We start from the raw sequence: 19,433 nt of genomic DNA on the forward strand, positions 1-19,433 counted from the left end.
GGGGGAACAGGGACTCCCCCAGTGCCTGCTGATCCCCCCTGACTAGTTTGTAACAGGCCACTAGATCCCCCCTCAGCCTTCTCTTGTGGAGGCTGAAAAGAGCCACCAACCACAAAGGGACTCAAACCCTCAGTTTTCTGATCCAAAGTCAGACACCTTATCCATTAGGCCATGCAGTCAATTCAGAGAGAGTAAAGGGTCCTCTGATTTGATTCGAATTAGGAGATTTGGCCACTGAATCGGGCCGAATCTCTGCCGAATCGAATCAGGGACTGAAGCTCTGCACAGCCCTACTATTTAATCAATCCAGAAACTGGAAAAGTAAATGACACTTATAGTGTATCCCAACAAAAGCTTTGCTAAGGGTTAGTACTGTTCAGCTAACAATGAGCTCTACTAATGTAAGGTCTTAGGAAGTCTGTTTAGACTTATGGGTACTATCCTGTCTCTAAAGTGTTGGGCATAGACCTCTCTCTGAAACGTGTTATCACATGTTGGCCATTATTCTAGACTGGTATGATGGTTTCTGTGACCTAATGTAAATAGCTAGGAGAAGATGCTGACAGACAGGTGTCTATTTGCATCCTGAGGGATAAGGCCCTTGTCCTGGTTTCATGAGCCCTGTTGAAACTGTTTAAGCTTTGTCTAAATCAGAAGCCAAGGCATTTCAAACTAGCTGGGAGGGAGTTGGGACATATTGATGATCATTGAACAGGACAGTTTTTTAGCATGGTTTTTGCACATTGCTTTAATCTTCCTCTTTCCATAACATAGATCAGTTCTTGTCCTGGAATACATTTTACTCCTAATGAAGGCTATGCTGTAGCAGCCTATGCTACTTCAGCCTAATCACAGCATAGCAATTTCTACCACTTTATTTCATTACTCTCTGGTTCATGGAGTTTTTTGCATCATGTTTCTCAACTGCTTCTTGCTCAACTGTGCTTGAGCTGGAGCAGGAATATTGTGCAGTGCGTGGCAGGCTATTATCTAGCAGCCCTCATCCTGGTAACCCTGTCTTTTCTGTTTATGACAGTTCATATCTTTTTGGGTTTTGACTCTGCTGTGCTCCCTTTAATAGTTCAAACACTTTAGTTTTGACCTCCTATGTGTGGGTGATAGTAATAAAGTTCCCATTCTCCCACCAGCCTTATCTACTGTATTTCTAAAGTGTCTGTTCCTGTTGATAAGAACTGAATCCCTGTAAGTAAAATGTAAGACCAGCCCAGTTACATTTTTTTCTTTTCTGGGTTTAGTGGCCTAGATTAGATGAGTAGGCTTTTTTATTCCAGCCCATTTCTTCTTGGTTTAAAAAGTTTTGAGTTCCAATGGTAACTTCATTGATAATCATGATCAATTAGAAGAAAGCAAAGCACAAACTAGATTTGATTATTGCACTTGCCCCCCAAAAGAAACCTGCAGGGCAGAAACATTTGTTCCACACACCAAATGACATATGCCTGGAATGTCTGTGATGACTGATGAAACAACTGGTGAGAGGTGAACTCATAGCAGACACCCCGCAAATCAGTCACCACCACACTAAAGGCCACCAGATACCTCTGCACACAGAAAGGTTGAGGAGCAGTGATGGTGTTTTCCTGCATGCCACTGTATTCCAGTGCCTTCAAAGCTGAATCTGATCTGTGTTATCATGCTGTATACGCCAGAGCCTTGTGATAATGCAGGAATAATGTGGCTAGACAGTTAGGTTTCACCTGTTCTTTCCCTGAAAACCCAGTCTGCTAATTCCCGATCAGTAGGCAAAGAATTAGCCCTTTCTTTCCCCCCAAATTCTTGAATTCTCACTCTCCCCCATACAAAGAGATGTCATATGTGCCAAGCTGACCAGCCCCTCTCAGAAAAGATAGGGCCAGCCTCACCTGTTACTAACTAATGGCTTCTTAGCAAAAGCTGTTAGAATAGCAGGTTGCTGACAGCCTGAGGAGCACCTGGTCCCTTACAAGGCTCTTTTGGGCTGGTTACTGCAGGAATAATTATAATCTAGCACAGGGCTGTCCAAGTGGCAGTCTGCCAGCTGCATGCAGCCCACAAGGCTGTCACTGCTCCTACCACTCTGGCTGCAAAAGCATCTTAAATCATCCTAAAAGTTCCCCTTCCTCCTCTGGCTGCCACTTCTTGCCTTTGCCCTTGGGGGCAGGGAACAACACAGTGCAGGGAGCTGAGGGTGAGTCCAGGCTGTGCATAGGAGGAGGGGGATTGTGTCCACATGGGGCCACACTGGGGTGGGGGGAGAGGGGCAGGGGAGGCAGGAGTCATGCCTGTGCAGTCCCGCAGTCCCACAGCACCAGGGGTCCCCCAGTGCAGTGGTGGTGGAGGGGGAAGTTTGTGTGGGTGCATGAAGCAGCTAGGGGGATGTTTGCATTGCCCAGGAGCCCGTAGCTCACTCGATATGGCCTGTGCTGCATGTGGCACTTGGAGTGTGTGGTTCTTAGAAATTGGACAACCTTGATCTAGCATTTAGGTGGCTTCTAGGCATATGGGTTAGAGAGTCCTTGGTGTCTTGGGGCCTCAGGAAAAACCCTGAGCCTAAATTTAACTGATAAGCAAGTGAACAGACATTTACTTTTGATTCTGGAAATGCAGCTACATGGCTGCAGTGGCCCAGACTAGAAGGGTGGGGGGCAGTACAGCATGCCTCCGTGCTTGGCTAGAGCAGGCAGCATGGGCCATGGGTAGACTGTCCACCCTGCAAGGAGGGGAGGGGGCATTATGGGGGAGGTGCAAAGCATTCTAGGATGCTGGGGGACTATGCATTAACTTGAATCTGGAGGGGATCTGGGACAGAAGATCAGTAAACTGATTTAACCTAAACTGGTTAAGTCTGATACCATGTCCATCCAGGTGTGTCTTAAACCAGTTTCAGCCTTATTGAAAGTGGTTTATGTGCACTGAACTTCTGTTGTGTGACACATTTGAACCAGTTTCTGATCACTTATACCAATTTGTGTATAACTTGTTCCTAGCCCAGAGGAGAGGCAGAGGCACATGTTTGTTTTGTTGGTTTTTGTAAGTTTTGGTTCCTCTTCAAGTTGTGCTATGAAGCAATGGCATGAAGCAGACTTAGTTTGGCACTGGCCCTTCCTGGCCTCGTCAGACTGGCTCCCTGCACTCTACTTCTTTTCTTATGCTTGAATTGAAATGAAGCTGTGCAATGCTTGTTTTTCATCTATTCGTTATATTCTGTCTTGATGTTTAATTCCCAGTGATGGGCGGTGAGTTTTCAACCTTTTTCAGGAATCTGCATTTGATTGCATCATCTTAGCATTAGTCCCTGCACTCCTTTATGTAGGACAGTAAGTAGCTTCTTAGTGTATCTGTTTGGTTACCAGTAAAGGAGCAAATGTAAATTATGAGGCTGCTTTTCTCAAGTCTGCCTTGGTGGTTCAGATCCTGAAAATAAAGCCATGGTGCCCTTACTCCCTTATTAGGTTGCCAGCCTGGGAATTCTAGTTCTTATTCTCATCTTCAGTTTATTATTAGTGCTTAGTAAACAACGCTGGTTCCTTTATACCAGGACAGAATTTCTATGGTTCTGGCTAACCTAAGACCTACATGTGTATTGCAGGCATTAATAAATAAAGCCTGCCAACAACTCAGTGAGCCTGTCTGCCAGCCTTGCTTGTGATGAGTAATAGCAATCCTTAGAGAAAGGAGCAAAGTCATGCCTTGAGATTCAGAAATATTGCGCTGTGGGGTCTGAGGTGAGGAGCAGGTCTGTATCAGAGCTGGGAACCAAATCTGAATGACCTGAAACTCAGTCCTAAGATTTAGCCCCAAGAGAATCCTCCTGTTTTACATGGTCTCTGATGCAAATTTTGGATCTGATTCTGTGCTGAATTTCATCTGTTTTCTTCATCAGAGTTGTTCTTAAGTAACACTGGTGTGAGATCAAAATCTGTCCCTCGTTTTAAATCTCTGTGAATATCACTTTATAATTCATGAGCTGCAAGGTTTGCATTTCCTTCCATCCTCTGGACCTTGAAGAGTTTTGTTTGCAGACTCTTGCAGATTTCTTAATGAAGGCTGACTGGGACACGTATTGTGACTGGAGGGCTCTGTTCTGACAGGACAGTGATTTACACAAACCCATGCTTCTTTTTTAGCTGACAGGTTGAAACTTTGCTGCATTACTGCTCCATTAATTGCTTGCACTGATTGAGTATCTGCAATTATGGGAACACTGATTTTAGCACCTTTGTCTGGAGTGGTTGTTAGCTTTTATATATAAACCAAATGGGAAAATTAAAGGAACAGAACATCCAGAAGCTAAATCCTTTTCGAGTTGTAAATGTGCTAAATGGGCTAATTTATAGTATTGTTACCCAGCTAGCAGTACTTAAAGTGTTGAAAAAAGAGAACTGTGATTTAATTTCTGGAGGGTTTTGTTTTTTTTTTTAAGTCAGACAGTACTTAAATATAAATATCAGAAGTCCACTTGGATTCCAAGGCCCCAATTCATCCCTAGGACAGCTCCAGTGACTACAGTGGAGTTACTCCCTAAAAAAAGGTTTGTCTGTGTGTCTTCTCAATTATGATGTCTCCCAGAAAGCACACATAAAATGGGCTGGCCTACAAGAGTACTGCATCATTATTGTTAGAAGAAAGGTTTCTATAGACCACTTCCACTCAGGATATGATTCCCTGAGGAAGAGGATTTGCAAATGGCACCAGGTAGCCATATGTTTCCCATGTGTCATTCAAATACGCAGAGCCAGTGATGAGTCAGAAACTAGGAATCCTGTTGCTTCACTTCCTATTGTGAGAGTGTTGGGGGAAAGGAGAAGCCTGCACTATCCCGAGGAGATATTAGACCAAGGGTCAGCAGTGTTTTTGGGCAGAATGCCAAAAACCGCCCAACCTCGACTTGTAAGACGTTGGAGGTTCCAGGCTCAAAGGGGGCAGGCTCTGTAGCTTCCCTACTCCAGAGAGTCTGAAAACTCCAAGTGAAGGCAAGTGCCAACTCTGTGGGTCCTTTAGGTTGTGTTGCTGCAGGTTCCCACCACACTACCTACATTTTCTGCCTTCCAGAGAGCTGATGTGGAGATAAAACCTGAAGGCTTGCTGAAGGAAATAACTTGTGTTAAAGGATGAGGGGTGGACAGTGGGGGAGCTGCAAGGGGCCTGATCCTTATTGTGGAAATGCAGCCCCAGCCCATACCCTGCTGTCCCCCCAGAGGCATACGTGCACCTGCTGCTAGCAACAAGCTGGGCCGGGGCAGGGCAGACCTTGGTGCAGCAGCTTGTAGCCGCCTGCCACAGCCAGCCCATGCTGCGGACCTGTACTGCCTGCCATGGAGCCCAGGCTGCTCGCAGCAGACGTTGGAGAAGTTGCAGCAGCTGCATGGAGGTCTGTAGAGCTCCAGCCCAGCTCCTTACCAATGGCAGGTGTACGCATGCTTCCAGGTGGACGGCGGGGAAGCTGCAAGGGGCCTGATCCTTGTTGTGGCAGCACAGCCCTGGCCCCTTCCCCACCATCTGCTCCAAAGTGCATGTGCCAAGTAAAATGCCTTTGTGTGCCATGCTCTGGCACATATGTTGGGGGATACTGATCCCTGCATTAGGGGTTTGACACCTCTGTCAATATGCACGGTCAGTAGATAAGGCAGGGCTAGCCCTGGGGGGTTGCACCTTGGCTCTGTCTATTCAAACACTTGACAGTCTTTCATGTATTAATTCTTGCAGCATCCTTGCAGGACAGAGAAAGGCTGTTGCCCCCATTTTACCGACAGGGAAGTGAGATGCAGAGTGGCTAATGACTGGATCCACAAGAGCGTTAGGTGCCTAATTCTCATTGAATTCAGTAGAGACAGATGTGACATCTGAAATGTTTGCAAGTGCAACAGGCTTGGAAACGTTAACAAAAGTACGGTTGTGAGCCACCAGACATGCTGCGCCCTCCAACCAGAGTGTTTCACAGTTGCTCCAGATGCCTGTAGTGGTGTGCTCTCCAGCCAGGGAGGGAGCTACAGGGGGCTTGACTCCATTTCCCCTTCCCCTCTGCCCTCTCCCCTCACAGGGAACAGGGACTGAAGCAGACTGTCATTGCTGCTCCTAGCACTGGCTCTGCTTGCCTTTATTCTGCTCCTGGCACTGGGGGGAAGAGGAGGGAGGGGGGGCACTGCAGTGGCTTGCAGAGGAGATGGGGGACATACAGGGGTTTACCTGGCTCTGGCAGTGATGGCAGAAGTAGAGCAAAGGCAGAGTGGTGGGATAGTGCCCACTGACTGGTCTGGTATCCCTCCCTCTTTCCATGTGCATAGTGGACAATGGAGCACTGGGATGCTGGAGGACCTAGGGGTCCCCGGTCATGCTCTGTACAGAGCATGTCAAAATAGTACCTCTCGTAAACAGGTACTCCAGTTTTGAAACACTTCAGCTGCTTTTGGAGCGCTTCAAAAGGCGTGGTTTTGTACGGCTTGCCATTTGAAGCACTTTAAAGGCATTTGAAATGCTTTAGGATGTGGGCAGACATTACCTTTAAATAGAAACTAGGGGCACTTACGCACATACAGCGAGGCTGCTCTGAGGGGCTGTAAATCTAGCAAATGAGCTCTAGTTCAAAGCGCCCTGCTGCCTATTTTTCAGTGCAGGGAGACACTGATACATGTGACGCTCGGGTGCTTCTATTTAGCGTTGCTCACTAATTCAAGCACCCCTACCTCTCTGAGCATGTCCATAAACACCCAGGGTTTCTAAACACCTCTGAGGATCTGGTGGCTGGTCCAGTGTCATACAGGAACTCCGTGATGGAGCAGATGCTTGAAACTGGGTCCCAGAAGTGCTATATGTTACTGCCCTATACATAGCGCCAGTCTGCCTTCTGATTTTGGAAGCCAGTAAGCAAAATTCCCATAGATATATTTTTCCTTTACTAGAGCCCCTCTGCCCGCAACCTATTCCATCCTTTTCTTAATGGAGAAGGAGGCAGATGTGGGTTGGCACAGGAGGGTGTGGAGCTGCCTCTTTCAATCTTCCCTTAGTGGAAAATCTGCCCTGTTGGTGGGGAATTCTGCCAGGGAAATCTCTGGAGGAATAAACACTTCTTGCAAGTTGTGCCCTATTCACTGAGTTTTCTTGGGATTACATTAGTTTTCAGATCCTCTGGGAAATACTTATCTCAGTGTTCCCTTCTTTGAGCATCCTTATTTCTCCCATTTGCTCTGGCCAGTTGTTCTTCCTTGGCAGTTTTGTTGACTGAGAAGAAAGTCCAAGGGTGGCCTGTCTGTCTGCCTGTATCTACTTTGGTTAGACAATAAGGTGCAAATTTACCCTGCCTTCTGCTTGACTTTAGACTAGCACTTGTAGCCTATAAAGATGAGTCTTGGTGAGGTTAGGGTCTCACCTGATCATGGCTATGAAGTTACGTGTGGAGAAATATTGCATGAGACGGAAAGCATGCTATCACCAGAGCGCTGGAGCCCTTATACGAGAATCTGGCTTCCACTGGCATAGCAATTCTTAAGGCCATGACACCGGCACCTTCCTCTCCTGTTGTGGCATCCTTGGAAAGTCTTTGCCTATGGATAGGGACCTCTTTGAAACATGGTGAGACTAAATTTTTGTGGGTTGGTCACAGCATACAGAGCAAATTTCGTGGATGTTTCCTGGATGTGCTCCATCAGCCCTGCCCCTCGGCACTGATTAGCAGGGAGGCCCTAGCAGATGAGAAGGGATGGGGGGTGGCCACCATCTTGTCTGCTGCCCTCTGTACCTCTCTTCCAGCTGGCACCTTCCCTCCCCACCCTGGCAAGCTGTGAGGCTGGGCTGCGACAGCGAAGGACCACTGGCTCCCACTGGGGAACCAGCATTTTTTTTTTTTTTTAAGATTTCATGGACAATCTGGGATTTCATGATTTCCACAAAATCATGAATTGAGTAGATCCCCACCTATGGAAGCACACAGGGCAATTGGTTTTAAAGTAGTGTCACATGGCTTAAACTCTCAGCATTTGGAGGCTTGGAGCGTGGAAAGCCCCGTATACCAAAACCATCCCCAGAACTTTCTGCTTATTTGTCCCCTTTCTTGGTGCCCTGCAGGACTGGGTAATATCCTTTATGAAGTTCCCAACTCCCTGTGCTCTTGGTGAAATCAGTGAGAATGAAGATGCTCAGTGCTCTGCAAGATTGAGCCTTTATTTGTTGTGCTGAGGTGTGGAAGGACTTGTAAGCCTTGTGAGTAGGGTGGCCAGTAGGGCACCCCCAAAATACAGGACACCCCTTTTTGGTGGTGGTGGGGAGGAACCACTGCCCCTCTCAGCCAATTAGCAGTGAGGTGCAGGGCTGCTGCCTCTTTGGCCAATCAGCAGTGAGGGGTGGGGCCACAAGGCCACTTGGCCAATCAGCAGAAAAGGGTGGGGGCACCACAAAGAAGCCAACCCCCTCCTCCCTTCTTCGCTGGCTGGCTCCGAACCCTGCTCCTTCTGGCTGTACACCACCCTACCTCTCGCACAGCCAATAGAATCATGAGGACGAATGACTGACATGCATTTCCACCAATGAATTGAAAAACAGGACTTTTTGCTGTTCGTTCCTCATTTAGAAAGGACAGAGGACAAAGAGTTTAAAAACAGGCCGGCCCAGTATAAAACAGGACCAACAGCCACTTGACGTGGATCAGGGACAGAACAGGCTCTGCTCTGGGTCCTCTGGCATTTGTGCATTAAAAGGAGAACCACCCATAATATTTCAGCACAGTTGATTGTTTAGTTATGCCTGAAAACATTACGCTATCTTAAAAATCTGAGCTTTTCTGAGCCTGAGTTTAGGCACCCTTTTACATATAGATATAGATAGATAGATCTATCTCCATTTGCCATATCTATATCTATCTATCGATATAGATATCTATCTATCTATCCAGCTATAAAGGTGCATGTTATACTTGTACTTTGGATGCATACAAACAAAGAGAAATAGGAGTACAAGTTGGCTACATCATTTTTTAAGTCATGCTACATCCTGTTGTATCCTGCAGCCCAGTTGGAATTGGTGGCCCTGTTGTATTAGATCGGGGTGGGCAATTATTTCAGGCAGAGACTTACTGAGTTTTGGCAAGCCATCACGGACTGCATGACAGGCAGCCAGGGGCAGATAAATATTAATTTTCTAAATTTTTTAGGGGCCCCGTGGGCTAGATAGAATGGCCTGGTGGCCTGCACCTGCCCCATGGGCCGCATTTTGCCCACTCCTGTATTAGATGCTGTCCAAACACAGAGCGGGATTCTTGAAGGTGCTCAGCACTAGTCTAATTCTGCTTCATGAGAGGCAAAGGGAGTTTTACCCTTGGGAGCAGTTAGGCTTAAGTGACTGTTTTACCCAACAGAGAGAGCTGTTTGAAGGAATAGCCTTACTCCTGTACTAATGGCAGCATAAAAGATTAAACGCAAAAGGATGTGACAAATCCATCTTCCTAGCCACCCGTCATCCTCTACTTGCCTTTTGCAGCCTTGATACTTCCTGGTCTATATATGGTAGCATCACACTCTAGAACAACAAGAGAATATTTGCATCCAAATGTAAACCTTATAACAGGACTTTGAAAGTAATTCAGAGCAATATTTCTGTTGCCATATTAAGGCTCTGAAAAACAATTTTCTTTCCTAAAAACTATTTGGTATTAAAATATATGAAGTTTTCTTATATGTATTAAATCATTTTCATAACCTTCATTTGTTACTGTTAATGACCAGCATGCAGTTGGTCAGCCTCTTCTTAACTATGTACTTAGTCCTGTTCAAATTCCCACACGGCAACCATGTGTCATAACATCTTAATTCTGATGCAGAACTATTTTGTTGTTTTTTTTCCCTTTGAAATGATCTCATTTATTTTTTATTTATTTTTTATTTTATGCCATTAATGCTGGGATAACTTTCCTTTTCCAAAGAAGAGCTGTTGTACATCTGGCTATCTACTGTAATTGTCTAAACTGAGAGTGTGGGGGTTAGCTTGTCTGAAGAGACCTGGGGCTGAATCTTTCGCTTTATTGAACTCACTGAAAAAGTTGACATTGCAGTGGGTTTCACCCATTTTTTCTGGAATATTGTACTTATTAATACCTCAAATGCGGATGTGTGAATTGGCTTGTCTGTGTTGATTCAATTGTTAAAAACAAGCAGTGTCTTCTTGTAGGGCAGGTTTGTTATCGGCTTGGTACTACATTCAAATGTACCTAAAGTTAAGAAATGGAGTTTGAACTTATTGAACTATCAGAATTAGATAGAGTTGCAGTAGAGTACATCCAGCCATATTTTATGGGAATGTGTTCAAAAACTACTCAGGATTTTGGGAAGTGATGTAAAACTATTTCATCATCACGGGGTCTGAAAAGGTAACTCATAAAGTCTAATTCTTCCTTCAGACACATTACTGAAGTTCCCAAAATACTCTAATACTCTCATCACTGTAGTGCTTTCCATGGAATTCCACAGAAAGGCAGAATTAAGTCAAGTCAGACGTATTAAAAAAAAAATCTAAAATCTATTTTTTTCCAAGCTGAGACATCTTAAAGTGCTAGTTATCCACCAGCTGAAAGCTAAGCCTTTTAAAAATGTCTCAACATGGGCACTTAGGAATGGAGATGCTCAAAAACAATAACTGTATTAAAAAATGTTGGCCTAATAGTTTATTTAAACTGTTCTACTCTTACTCATGCTGTTGCCTTAATTTAAGTGCTTTCTCTTCAGCAGGCTTTTGTGTCTATAATTCAGGGACTATTGGTGTCTGGCTTTTGTAATGGTTAGGGAAGTAGTAACAGCTGTTTTGTTGTTTACATTTTTTGTATCATGTTATTTCATTAGCCACCAGCATCAAAGAATGAACAGTGATGGGTGAAAAAACAAACTCTCAAATGCTGGCATAGAAACAGTGGCAGTAATGTCCTGTGGGAGTTTTAGGCTGACAATAATCATAGAGAAGTAGGGCTGGAAGAGCCATCTTAGTCCAATCCCCATGCCTGAGGCAGGATCAACCCTATCCAAACCATCCTATACAAATCCATTGTCTAACCTCTTAGCAAAACTACAGTCAACCCTGACACACAAGACATAACATGCTAATCTGCCACACGTAAAGCAAGGGGACAGTGATGGCCAATGTCCAGCTGCTGCAAAAGGTTGTTAAAAACTCTCAAGAGATCCAAGGAAGAGGGTTAACTCCTCCCCACCTTCCCCCTCTACAGAGGAAGGCAAAACCCTCACAGTCTCTACCAGTTTGACTATGAGCAAAAATCCCTTCCTGACCCCGATCTGACTCTGAGCGGAGGGGCAAGACCCTCTAGCCAAGAACTTTTGGGTGTAAGACCCAGCAGGAGTATGGGCACACCCCAGTCAAAATCCCCAGCCTTGGCTGCAGCCAGCACCCAGTGCTTCTGAGGAAAGCTTAAAAAAACCCAAACCAACCCTGACATAACAATAGGAGGTGAAAAATTCCCTCCCTACCCCATGTGGCAACCAAAAAAGCCCAGAAGCATGGGCTATGCTCATAACTGAACATAGGCATGGCTATGCCTGGATCATCCTTGACCAGTGCCTGTCCAACCTCTTGAATAACTCCAATGATGGAGAGTCCACAACTTTCCTAGGCTTCTATTCTGCTGTCTCATTCTGCACTTACACAATTATCTCTATCTTTAATACCTCTAGAAATCTGGCTCTATGTGATCTTCAGGTTATCATTTGCCCTCCTCCACAATGGAGTCTCTTGGGGCTTGTCCTTCACAAGTGGCGGAGATGGGAGCATAGTGACAGTGCTAACGCAGCAGAGCAGTGTGGAAAAAGCTGAAAATACTTGAGCATTACACTTAACAGTGGACTTAGTATCCAGTGGGGCAGACTGCTGACCCCTGCATGAGTAAACCTCAGCAGGCAGAAAATGTATATAGTCATAATAAAAGGCTCCATTTATCTCTTTCTGAATTTTTGTCTCCGTTTATGCCTTTCTCAATATAGATAAAAGCAAAGATTAGAACTGAAATTAATGCTCTGAAGTCTGGAGCAAAGCCAGCAGTGAGATTCTGTTTATCTGAGCTCAGTTGGCTTTTCTAGTATAAAAATGGAAAGCTTTGGGTATACGTGCCAGAATCTTTCTCTGGCTGGGATGATGTTCAAGGACCTGAAACTTCCTTGTGTTTGTTATCCCACTGGGACTCATATTGACCTGTTGTTCCAATGTAAAGTCTGGCAGTTGCCCTGAAGGAAGGTACTGTCCACGTTGTAGAAGTAGAATTCGAATCAACTTTTATGGAATTGCTTGCATTTACATGGGGTGGAGACTCTTGGGGGGGTGGGGTGTCTAATTTCTGTATTGTATCACATTAACTGCAAGTTGTTCTAGCTGCTTTCCTGGAAGAAATAACTTACAACATCTATTTATCTTTCTTTGTGTTCAGCCCTCAGTGCCACCAGTGCCAAACTACAAGCTCTCCATGTCTATCCCGGAATGGCTGCAGGCAATACAGAACTATATGAAGATGCTGCAGTATCCTTCTTGAAATGGGCCTTAAGATAGAAGGCTGAGTCATCATGTTCTGTATCATGTGCTTAGTGAATTGATGGGGTAACTTGTTGAAACATGGGCTTTGCCCAAGGGTAGAAGATAATTTGGGAGGGAATTATTCACTCTCCAGTTTTCCAGTGCTCATGAAGATATATGAGACCACCTTCATGTTGAGCACCACATTGCTGATAGTCTAGGCTGTGTAATTAGCTTTAGCTGACACTGAAAAGAGTTTACTTGAAGTGATACGTTAATAGACCTGTTTATTTTAAGATTGGTATGTGCAGTGGTTATGGTTAGAGTTTATGGAGCTTGGATTTGTGCACTGCATCATATCTTGACAGCAGGACAGTAGAGTACTTTCAGTTCACGTACCCATTGCAAACTTTTCTCCTTCTACCTATGACTAAAACATTTTCTTCCACACTGAATGTGATGCTTTCTTCAGTTGGATAGCTGCCACTTCTCACTACAGGAAAGATTTTCCTGCCCTAGCACAAGGGCAATGCCCTGACCTTCTCCAAACCAGTTTGCAGTTAGGCTGAAATTGTACACATAGAGTGCAAGAGCAGGGGATGGGAGGGGAGTCCCACTTCTAAATTTCCCAGTGTCTGAGTCCAGTCAGAGCTCTCCATGCATCTCTTTCCCTGCCCCCCCTCCCCACCAGGAGCACTTACTATATATTCACTGCATGCATTCAGAGTGATGGAGTGTGCAATCGCTGGCCTTAATATTGAGTTAACTTCTTTCATCTTTCTCCATTTGCCAGTCCAACTCTCTCTTTTAAGTTTCTCATCTTTCTGTGACACCAAGAAAGCTGAATATTGCAACCAATGGGTGCAAGCTGCTGGGGAGGATCTGGGGAGGGAGATTAATGGCAACTAGAAAAGCATTCAAAAATAGCCAGAGGGTTTGGCCAATACCAGTTGAGATCAAAGCACCAGCAGATCCTGCAGCAGCACTTGAACCCATGACAAGGTGATAGGGCCAGTCTGTGGCACAGACAGCTAGTCTCGGACACAACATTTCTTCATTCTTTCCTGCATGGTTGCTATCCAGGTTCCATGAACAACTTATTGGCATGTGCGTTGAAGAGAGAAATGGCATAACGCAGAACAGGAGGCTAGAGCACAATGTGAAACCCACATCTGAGAGTATTAATTTAACAGGGCACACAACTCTACTTGGTGCAGTTTTTCCTAACTGTGCTCTGACAGGTGGGAGAAATGAGTGTAAGAGTCAATTTTGGATCCAGGTCCAAGCAAGCTTTAATATCTGCTAGGGCTGAGATCCAGGGTTGTGGTTTCTTGTTGAGGGTTGGAATGGCACTGTCACTTCACGCAGCATACTCCAAACAGAAGAAACACAGATGAGACCAGACCGGATCTTGGGTTCTGTTTTGCCTCCAGCACTTAACTTTTTCAAAGGCACTGAGCACTCTCAACTAACTGATGTCCATGTTGTAGATATCACTTGTTCTGAAAATGTTGGCTCTTGATGCTGTGAGTCAGAGGTTTGTTTAGCCAAAAAATCCTGATGTTTTAGTTTCTGTTGCCTCTAGCAGGAGGTGTACAATGAGCTGATGGCACATCCTCCCCATATTGTTACCAGATGCTCTCATTTTTGCACTATTTACTCCGTCATGGGTCTTTCCATAGCAGAGAAAGATTTAGAGTTTCCAAATATATATATATATCAGCATGTATACAGGGGAACTTACAGAGAATAGACCAATTCTTTGCATCAAGGATCTTTGCATAAGTTGTTTTAAACACAAGGTGATAGTTTAGGGTAGACTTATAAACTTTATTTCTTGTGCCTATGAATGATTTTTATTTTTCCCTACATTTTGATAGAAGAGGAGGGGAATGGTTCGTGGGGCACCAAACAAGTAATAATTGGATCAGGTTCAACAGCCTTATTTGCTTGAATCTCTCCATGTAATTCCAGTTAATAGTTGTCATACAAGGACAGTTGGAAATAAAACTTAACTACATATTTTATGGATGAAATTTCATCTCTGCCATGAGAGTTAATGGCTTTTTAGTGCCTGTTTTATGTTTCCAAAGGAAATCATGACTGGACATGAAAAGAGGCTTTGCACACCTTTGCATACTGTTACATTATTTAACTTTTTAAAAAAGTAGCTCTACTTTAACTAACAAAATTCAGATACAATCACACAGGAACTCAGTTCTTCGAAATTAGAAAAACAAGACCTCTAAGTGGGTAAGTGGCATCTCCTACCTGCAGGTTTGTTTAACTCTCTTATGATCAAGGTGGCCTGCAAATCTTTTGCTAGACATCTAAGCAAACGATGTCTGGCATCTAGTTTATTGGCTGACAAATGCACATACTTCAGTGAAGTCATCAGCCAAAGATCTGGTCCATAGTTTTTATGTTTGCTGCACTTCACTGTACATGTAGTCACAAGTATCTGTCCTGAGCTGAGCTTGCATTGGAGATTCACTAGCATCTGCATGCTGAATATGAAATCCTTTGACTAGTTAAGGACTCCAGTGTAAATCCCATTGAAGTCAATGTGAAGTCAGTGGGTGTTGCATCAGTTTACCCTGGGGTTATTTTTTTCAGGGCAGAATGGTTCTTGCTAGTATGATGGGAGCACCTGGGATAAGTGGATGATAGTTGCTTAAATCCCAATGTGGTGCTTTAACATGTTCCAAGCAGAGTAGCTTATGTAAAGGGGTAAGAGGTTAAGAAGAGTAGTGAACTAACTGAAGTTTGTGATGGTGAGGGTGGCTTTTTCAGAGGAAACTGAAGAGTCTCCAGAAGTTTTAGTACCAACTCAAAGTGACTCTTCTTTATATCTTATGTGTTCGCTTTCCACACCTACCCCCTTCTTCCCTCCCCCATTCTTCTAGTCGCAGGCTTTTGCTCAGGGCGGTTTTTCCTCTAGTCTCAGATGTGGATTCCTTCAGCATCTCCTGAGTTTCTCCTGCTGTCTGACTCTCACACCTTGCCCCCATCTCCCTTAACTTATATGTACCTCACCTTTCTGGGAGGATTGCACATGCCTGCCACACTGGAAGTTAGGACTCAGCCCCTTCTGTATTCGACAAGAGAAGCTGCATGCCCCCTCCCACCACCACCAAAGGGCTCCATTGCGTAGGTTCTGGAGGATGCCTCTGTGCATCCATCCTTGCAAAGGCAGTGACTGCTGCTGCTGGTTGTTGGGGCCAGACTCTATGAACTGCTGTTCTCCCTGACATCACTAAGAAGGCCTTTGCTTACTGCTGGTCTGTTTGTCCATCTGATTACCATGGGCAAGGCCCACCTGGCTAACTAGTAGCCCCTTTTTGTGGGGGCTAATGGATGAATGCAACAACTAAATTCATGGGACAACTAATGAAAATAACAGGATAGTTATTTGTGTGGGTCAAAGGGTCAAAACATGAAAATAAGTGTGCCTGAGGGGGACACCAAGCACAGCCCCCCCAGGCCGCACCCACTGGTCCTCAAAGGCATCCAAGGAGCCGGTGGATGCCGCCCACTGGGACTGTGCCTGGAAACGTGCACGGACAGCCAGTAAACCTCTGGAAAGCCAAACACTTGAGACAGACTGACCCACCTCATTTAGTGCTTTTCTGCTAGGTTCCTTTGTTTACTGACTGGAAGAACTGGAGTGGAAGATCTTTTCATTTTTTATTTTTTTTGGCCTCCTAGCATCAGACGTTGAGAAGATCAAACTAGGGTTTGGCAAGGGATTTAGGCAAGGGATTTTTATCTGGGAGTCCACTGGGAGCATGGACTGCCTTCTTCCCTGTTCTTCTCCCTCATGCAACTCATCCCTCTCTTAATATTGGAGAGCAAAAAATGTAAAGGCCTTGAACTTGCTTTTACACTTGAAAAGGCAAGTATTACAGGTCTGTTGTGGATTGTGCTTAGAAGACCAATGTGCTTTTTTTGCGTACAGCTTGCTTATTGCATTACCTTCCAGTGGCAGAAAGCTGAGGGTATGCAGTATGCAGAATATTCCAGGACTAACAGGAACTCTTTGAATGCAAGCTTTACTTCCTGAAGAATAACAAAAGACCCTTCCAAGCTGTGGCCTTGATTCCCAGATCACTTACTTCTATGCACGCAGCAGGCACAGGCTTTTGAGTGCATTTTACACTTAGCAATCATCTGAAGAGGTTTAAACATCTACACAAAGCATAACGGAGAGGAGAATTGGGACCTGTTTTATACAAGAATTGCATCATGTGTGGCAGCTATGTGGTAGGATCCAACAATACTACCCAGGAGTTTAGGGCAGAAACTGAATGATAAAACATTACATTTTATATTGCAGGAGTAATTTTAGATCAGGAGAATGTAATTACCCATGTAGATAGATCTTTGTCTGTCTGTCTCCTGAACAGACATTTCTTATCTAATGTTCTTGAACTTCGTGACATCCAATGACATGGTTGACAAATTGCCAGAAGCAATGGTTTGCCACAGATCTGCATATAAACTACATAATTTTAACAAAATTTGAACTCCCCATGCAGTCGTGTTTGCTTATGTCAATCTCTTTCTTGACAGATTAATAAAAGTTTTTTTTTTGTTTGAACTTCACCATTAATCATTGCTTAAGGTTTTGACCCATTTTTGGCTGTATTTTGGGATCCTGTGAGGTGCATTTGATCCTCAGGTTACTCAGAAAACAACTAAAATGAATATTTAGGAAAGGGTAATTTTGATAATTATAGCATGATGAAAGAACTAAATAGGCCTGTGTTGAATGGTTCAAACCTCTAGCTAGCATCATGACTTGTTTGATCTCATTGGGCGCATCTACACGAGATGCTTAACTGTGCAGTAGCGTAGTTTACTGTAAACTAAGCATGCTTACTACACAGTAAACCTTGCTAATTGTGAGTAAACTTGCTACCTGCAATGCAAGTAGTGAATTTACATTTGACTGGTAACAGCGCAGTAAAGCTCATGTAGACGACGACTAGGAGCAAATCTGCTCCTGGTCAGTCATCCACCAGGAAGCAGGAGATCTCGCCCTGTCCCTGGAGCTGCCTGCTGCCAGGGTGGGCTCTGCCACAGAAGCCAGGGCAGGGACTAGGTCCCCCTGCCCCAGCAGCAGGGAGCTCCAAACCCCCTGCTCATCCGATGGGGGAGCAGAGGGCTGGGAGATCCTTATCTCTCAGTGCCAGCTCCACAGTTGCGGGGTTGGCTCTGGGAGATCCTTATCTCCAAACACCAGTTCTGTGGTCTGGGGCCAGTGCTGGGAGATCCTTATCTCCCAGCTCCAGTTCTATGGTTGTGGGGCTGGCACTGGGAAATAGGGTCTCCCAGCCCAAGCCCTGTGACTGTGGAGCTCAGGCTGGGAGATAAACCAATTACTGTGCAGTAAGTGTCTGCATGTGTAGACGCGGATGCTTACTGCAGAGTAATTAGCTCTGCTGCAGTAAAGCATCTCATGTAGATGTGCCCTGTATATGGATTTAGGTTCTTATCTTCATACACCCATCTTTGAAAATATTTACCATGGCAACTTTATACCTGAGTTTCTGTAAACTGGGAATAAAACCCAGCTTTCTACATTGGTCTAAGGCACTCTGATACAAGAAACTGCATGAGTCAGATCATCAGATAGCATAAATTGAAATGAGTGGAACTACATAGATTTAAATCAACTAGGGGCTCTGGGTTTTTCAATGCAAATAGCTTTTAGAACTATTATGACTGACACCGGGAAACTGCTTGCTCTGGAATTGCTTTGTTATTGTTAGCAAATGAGTGTTAAGAATTATGATTGTAGACTGGAATTTTTGTTATTTATTGTAAGGAAAAATTACTTGGTTGGCATTGTGTTTTCCAGCTGCCCTATGCAGCTGTTAATGAAACTTGAAGCCAGGGAACAGGCTCCCATTCAGCATGCCATGTAAGCAGTATGCAAGTTTATCCTTATTCAATAAAATAAGTGCATGCTTGAGGACTTTTTAAAAAAAATATCAGAGGTTGCCCAGCACTTTGCAAAATCAGGGTCAGTACACTGGAAAAAGGAAAATAATAATAATAAAAAAAAATCAAAGGCTACTAGCCAAGGTGAAGGTTTCCATTTTGTTGCAAATGCTGCCTGCCAAATTCCCTTCTTTTCAGGGACACTTCCTGAGGCTGTAGGCTCAAACGAAAAGTTTTTTTTTGGATCACTGAAATCACAAAGCAGGAACTGCAAAAGCTCACTGGGGGTGTTCAGGACTGTTCGGGAGCATGGATAAAACTAATTTTGCAAGTTTTTCTAGGATTTCTGCTGAAGTTGCAGTTTAGAACCAAATTCCCCACATACAGCTGAGTTTCATCATGGTTTTGTTCTTTGTTCAAAACTCCATAGTAGGATGAATTGCATTGATAACTTTCATGGTTTGTTTTATAAATTATTGGGATTAGGTTGGAGGTAAAGGCCTAACCTTAGATTGGGACCCCTTTGTGAAGAGACCCATTTGAATTACCATGGCTGTAGTACATTAGGAGCTGCATTGTGGCAAGGCCCTTTATCTCCAAACTGGGACAAAGGGAGCTTACTTTATGAGACAGGCCTGAAGAATTTGTGATACATATATATGCTTAACAACTGTTTAAGTAGGATGGCCTCAGATGTTATCAGTTAGGGTTGGACTCTTAACAATGAGTGCTGTTCCTTATGGTATTGAGTTTTAATTGCTTTATTTGTGTGACTATAGTCAAACACCTAAGTTCAGTGCTTTCTTATTTGCATGAGGAAAAACATGCAATCTGGCCTTGCAAGTCTGTCTCTCTAGAACAGGGGTCAGCAACCCCTGGCATGCAAGGCCATTTTGCTTAGCACACCACCACCAGCCTGAGCTCTAAGCAGCTGCTGCCAGCCAGGGGGCCCAGGCTGCTCCCAGCAGGCGGCTGGGAGGCTGCAAGTCCTG

General features: G+C 44.5%; 1 protein-coding gene across 1 annotated transcript in view; it reads left to right on the forward strand.

The window, feature by feature from the left end:
- VASH2 (vasohibin 2) overlaps nt 1–19,433 on the forward strand; it is a 69,944-nt gene that overhangs the window by 5,517 nt on the left and 44,994 nt on the right. Inside the window, exons 3-4 of the mRNA XM_019549455.1 lie at nt 12,413–12,501; nt 14,692–14,748. Coding sequence (XP_019405000.1) covers nt 12,413–12,501; nt 14,692–14,748 — 146 coding nt within the window. The remainder of the gene's footprint in view (nt 1–12,412; nt 12,502–14,691; nt 14,749–19,433) is intronic.

This window comes from Crocodylus porosus, unplaced genomic scaffold (assembly GCF_001723895.1).
Source record: "Crocodylus porosus isolate Cpor-Errol unplaced genomic scaffold, CroPor_comp1, whole genome shotgun sequence".
NCBI classification, from domain to species: Eukaryota; Metazoa; Chordata; order Crocodylia; family Crocodylidae; genus Crocodylus; species Crocodylus porosus.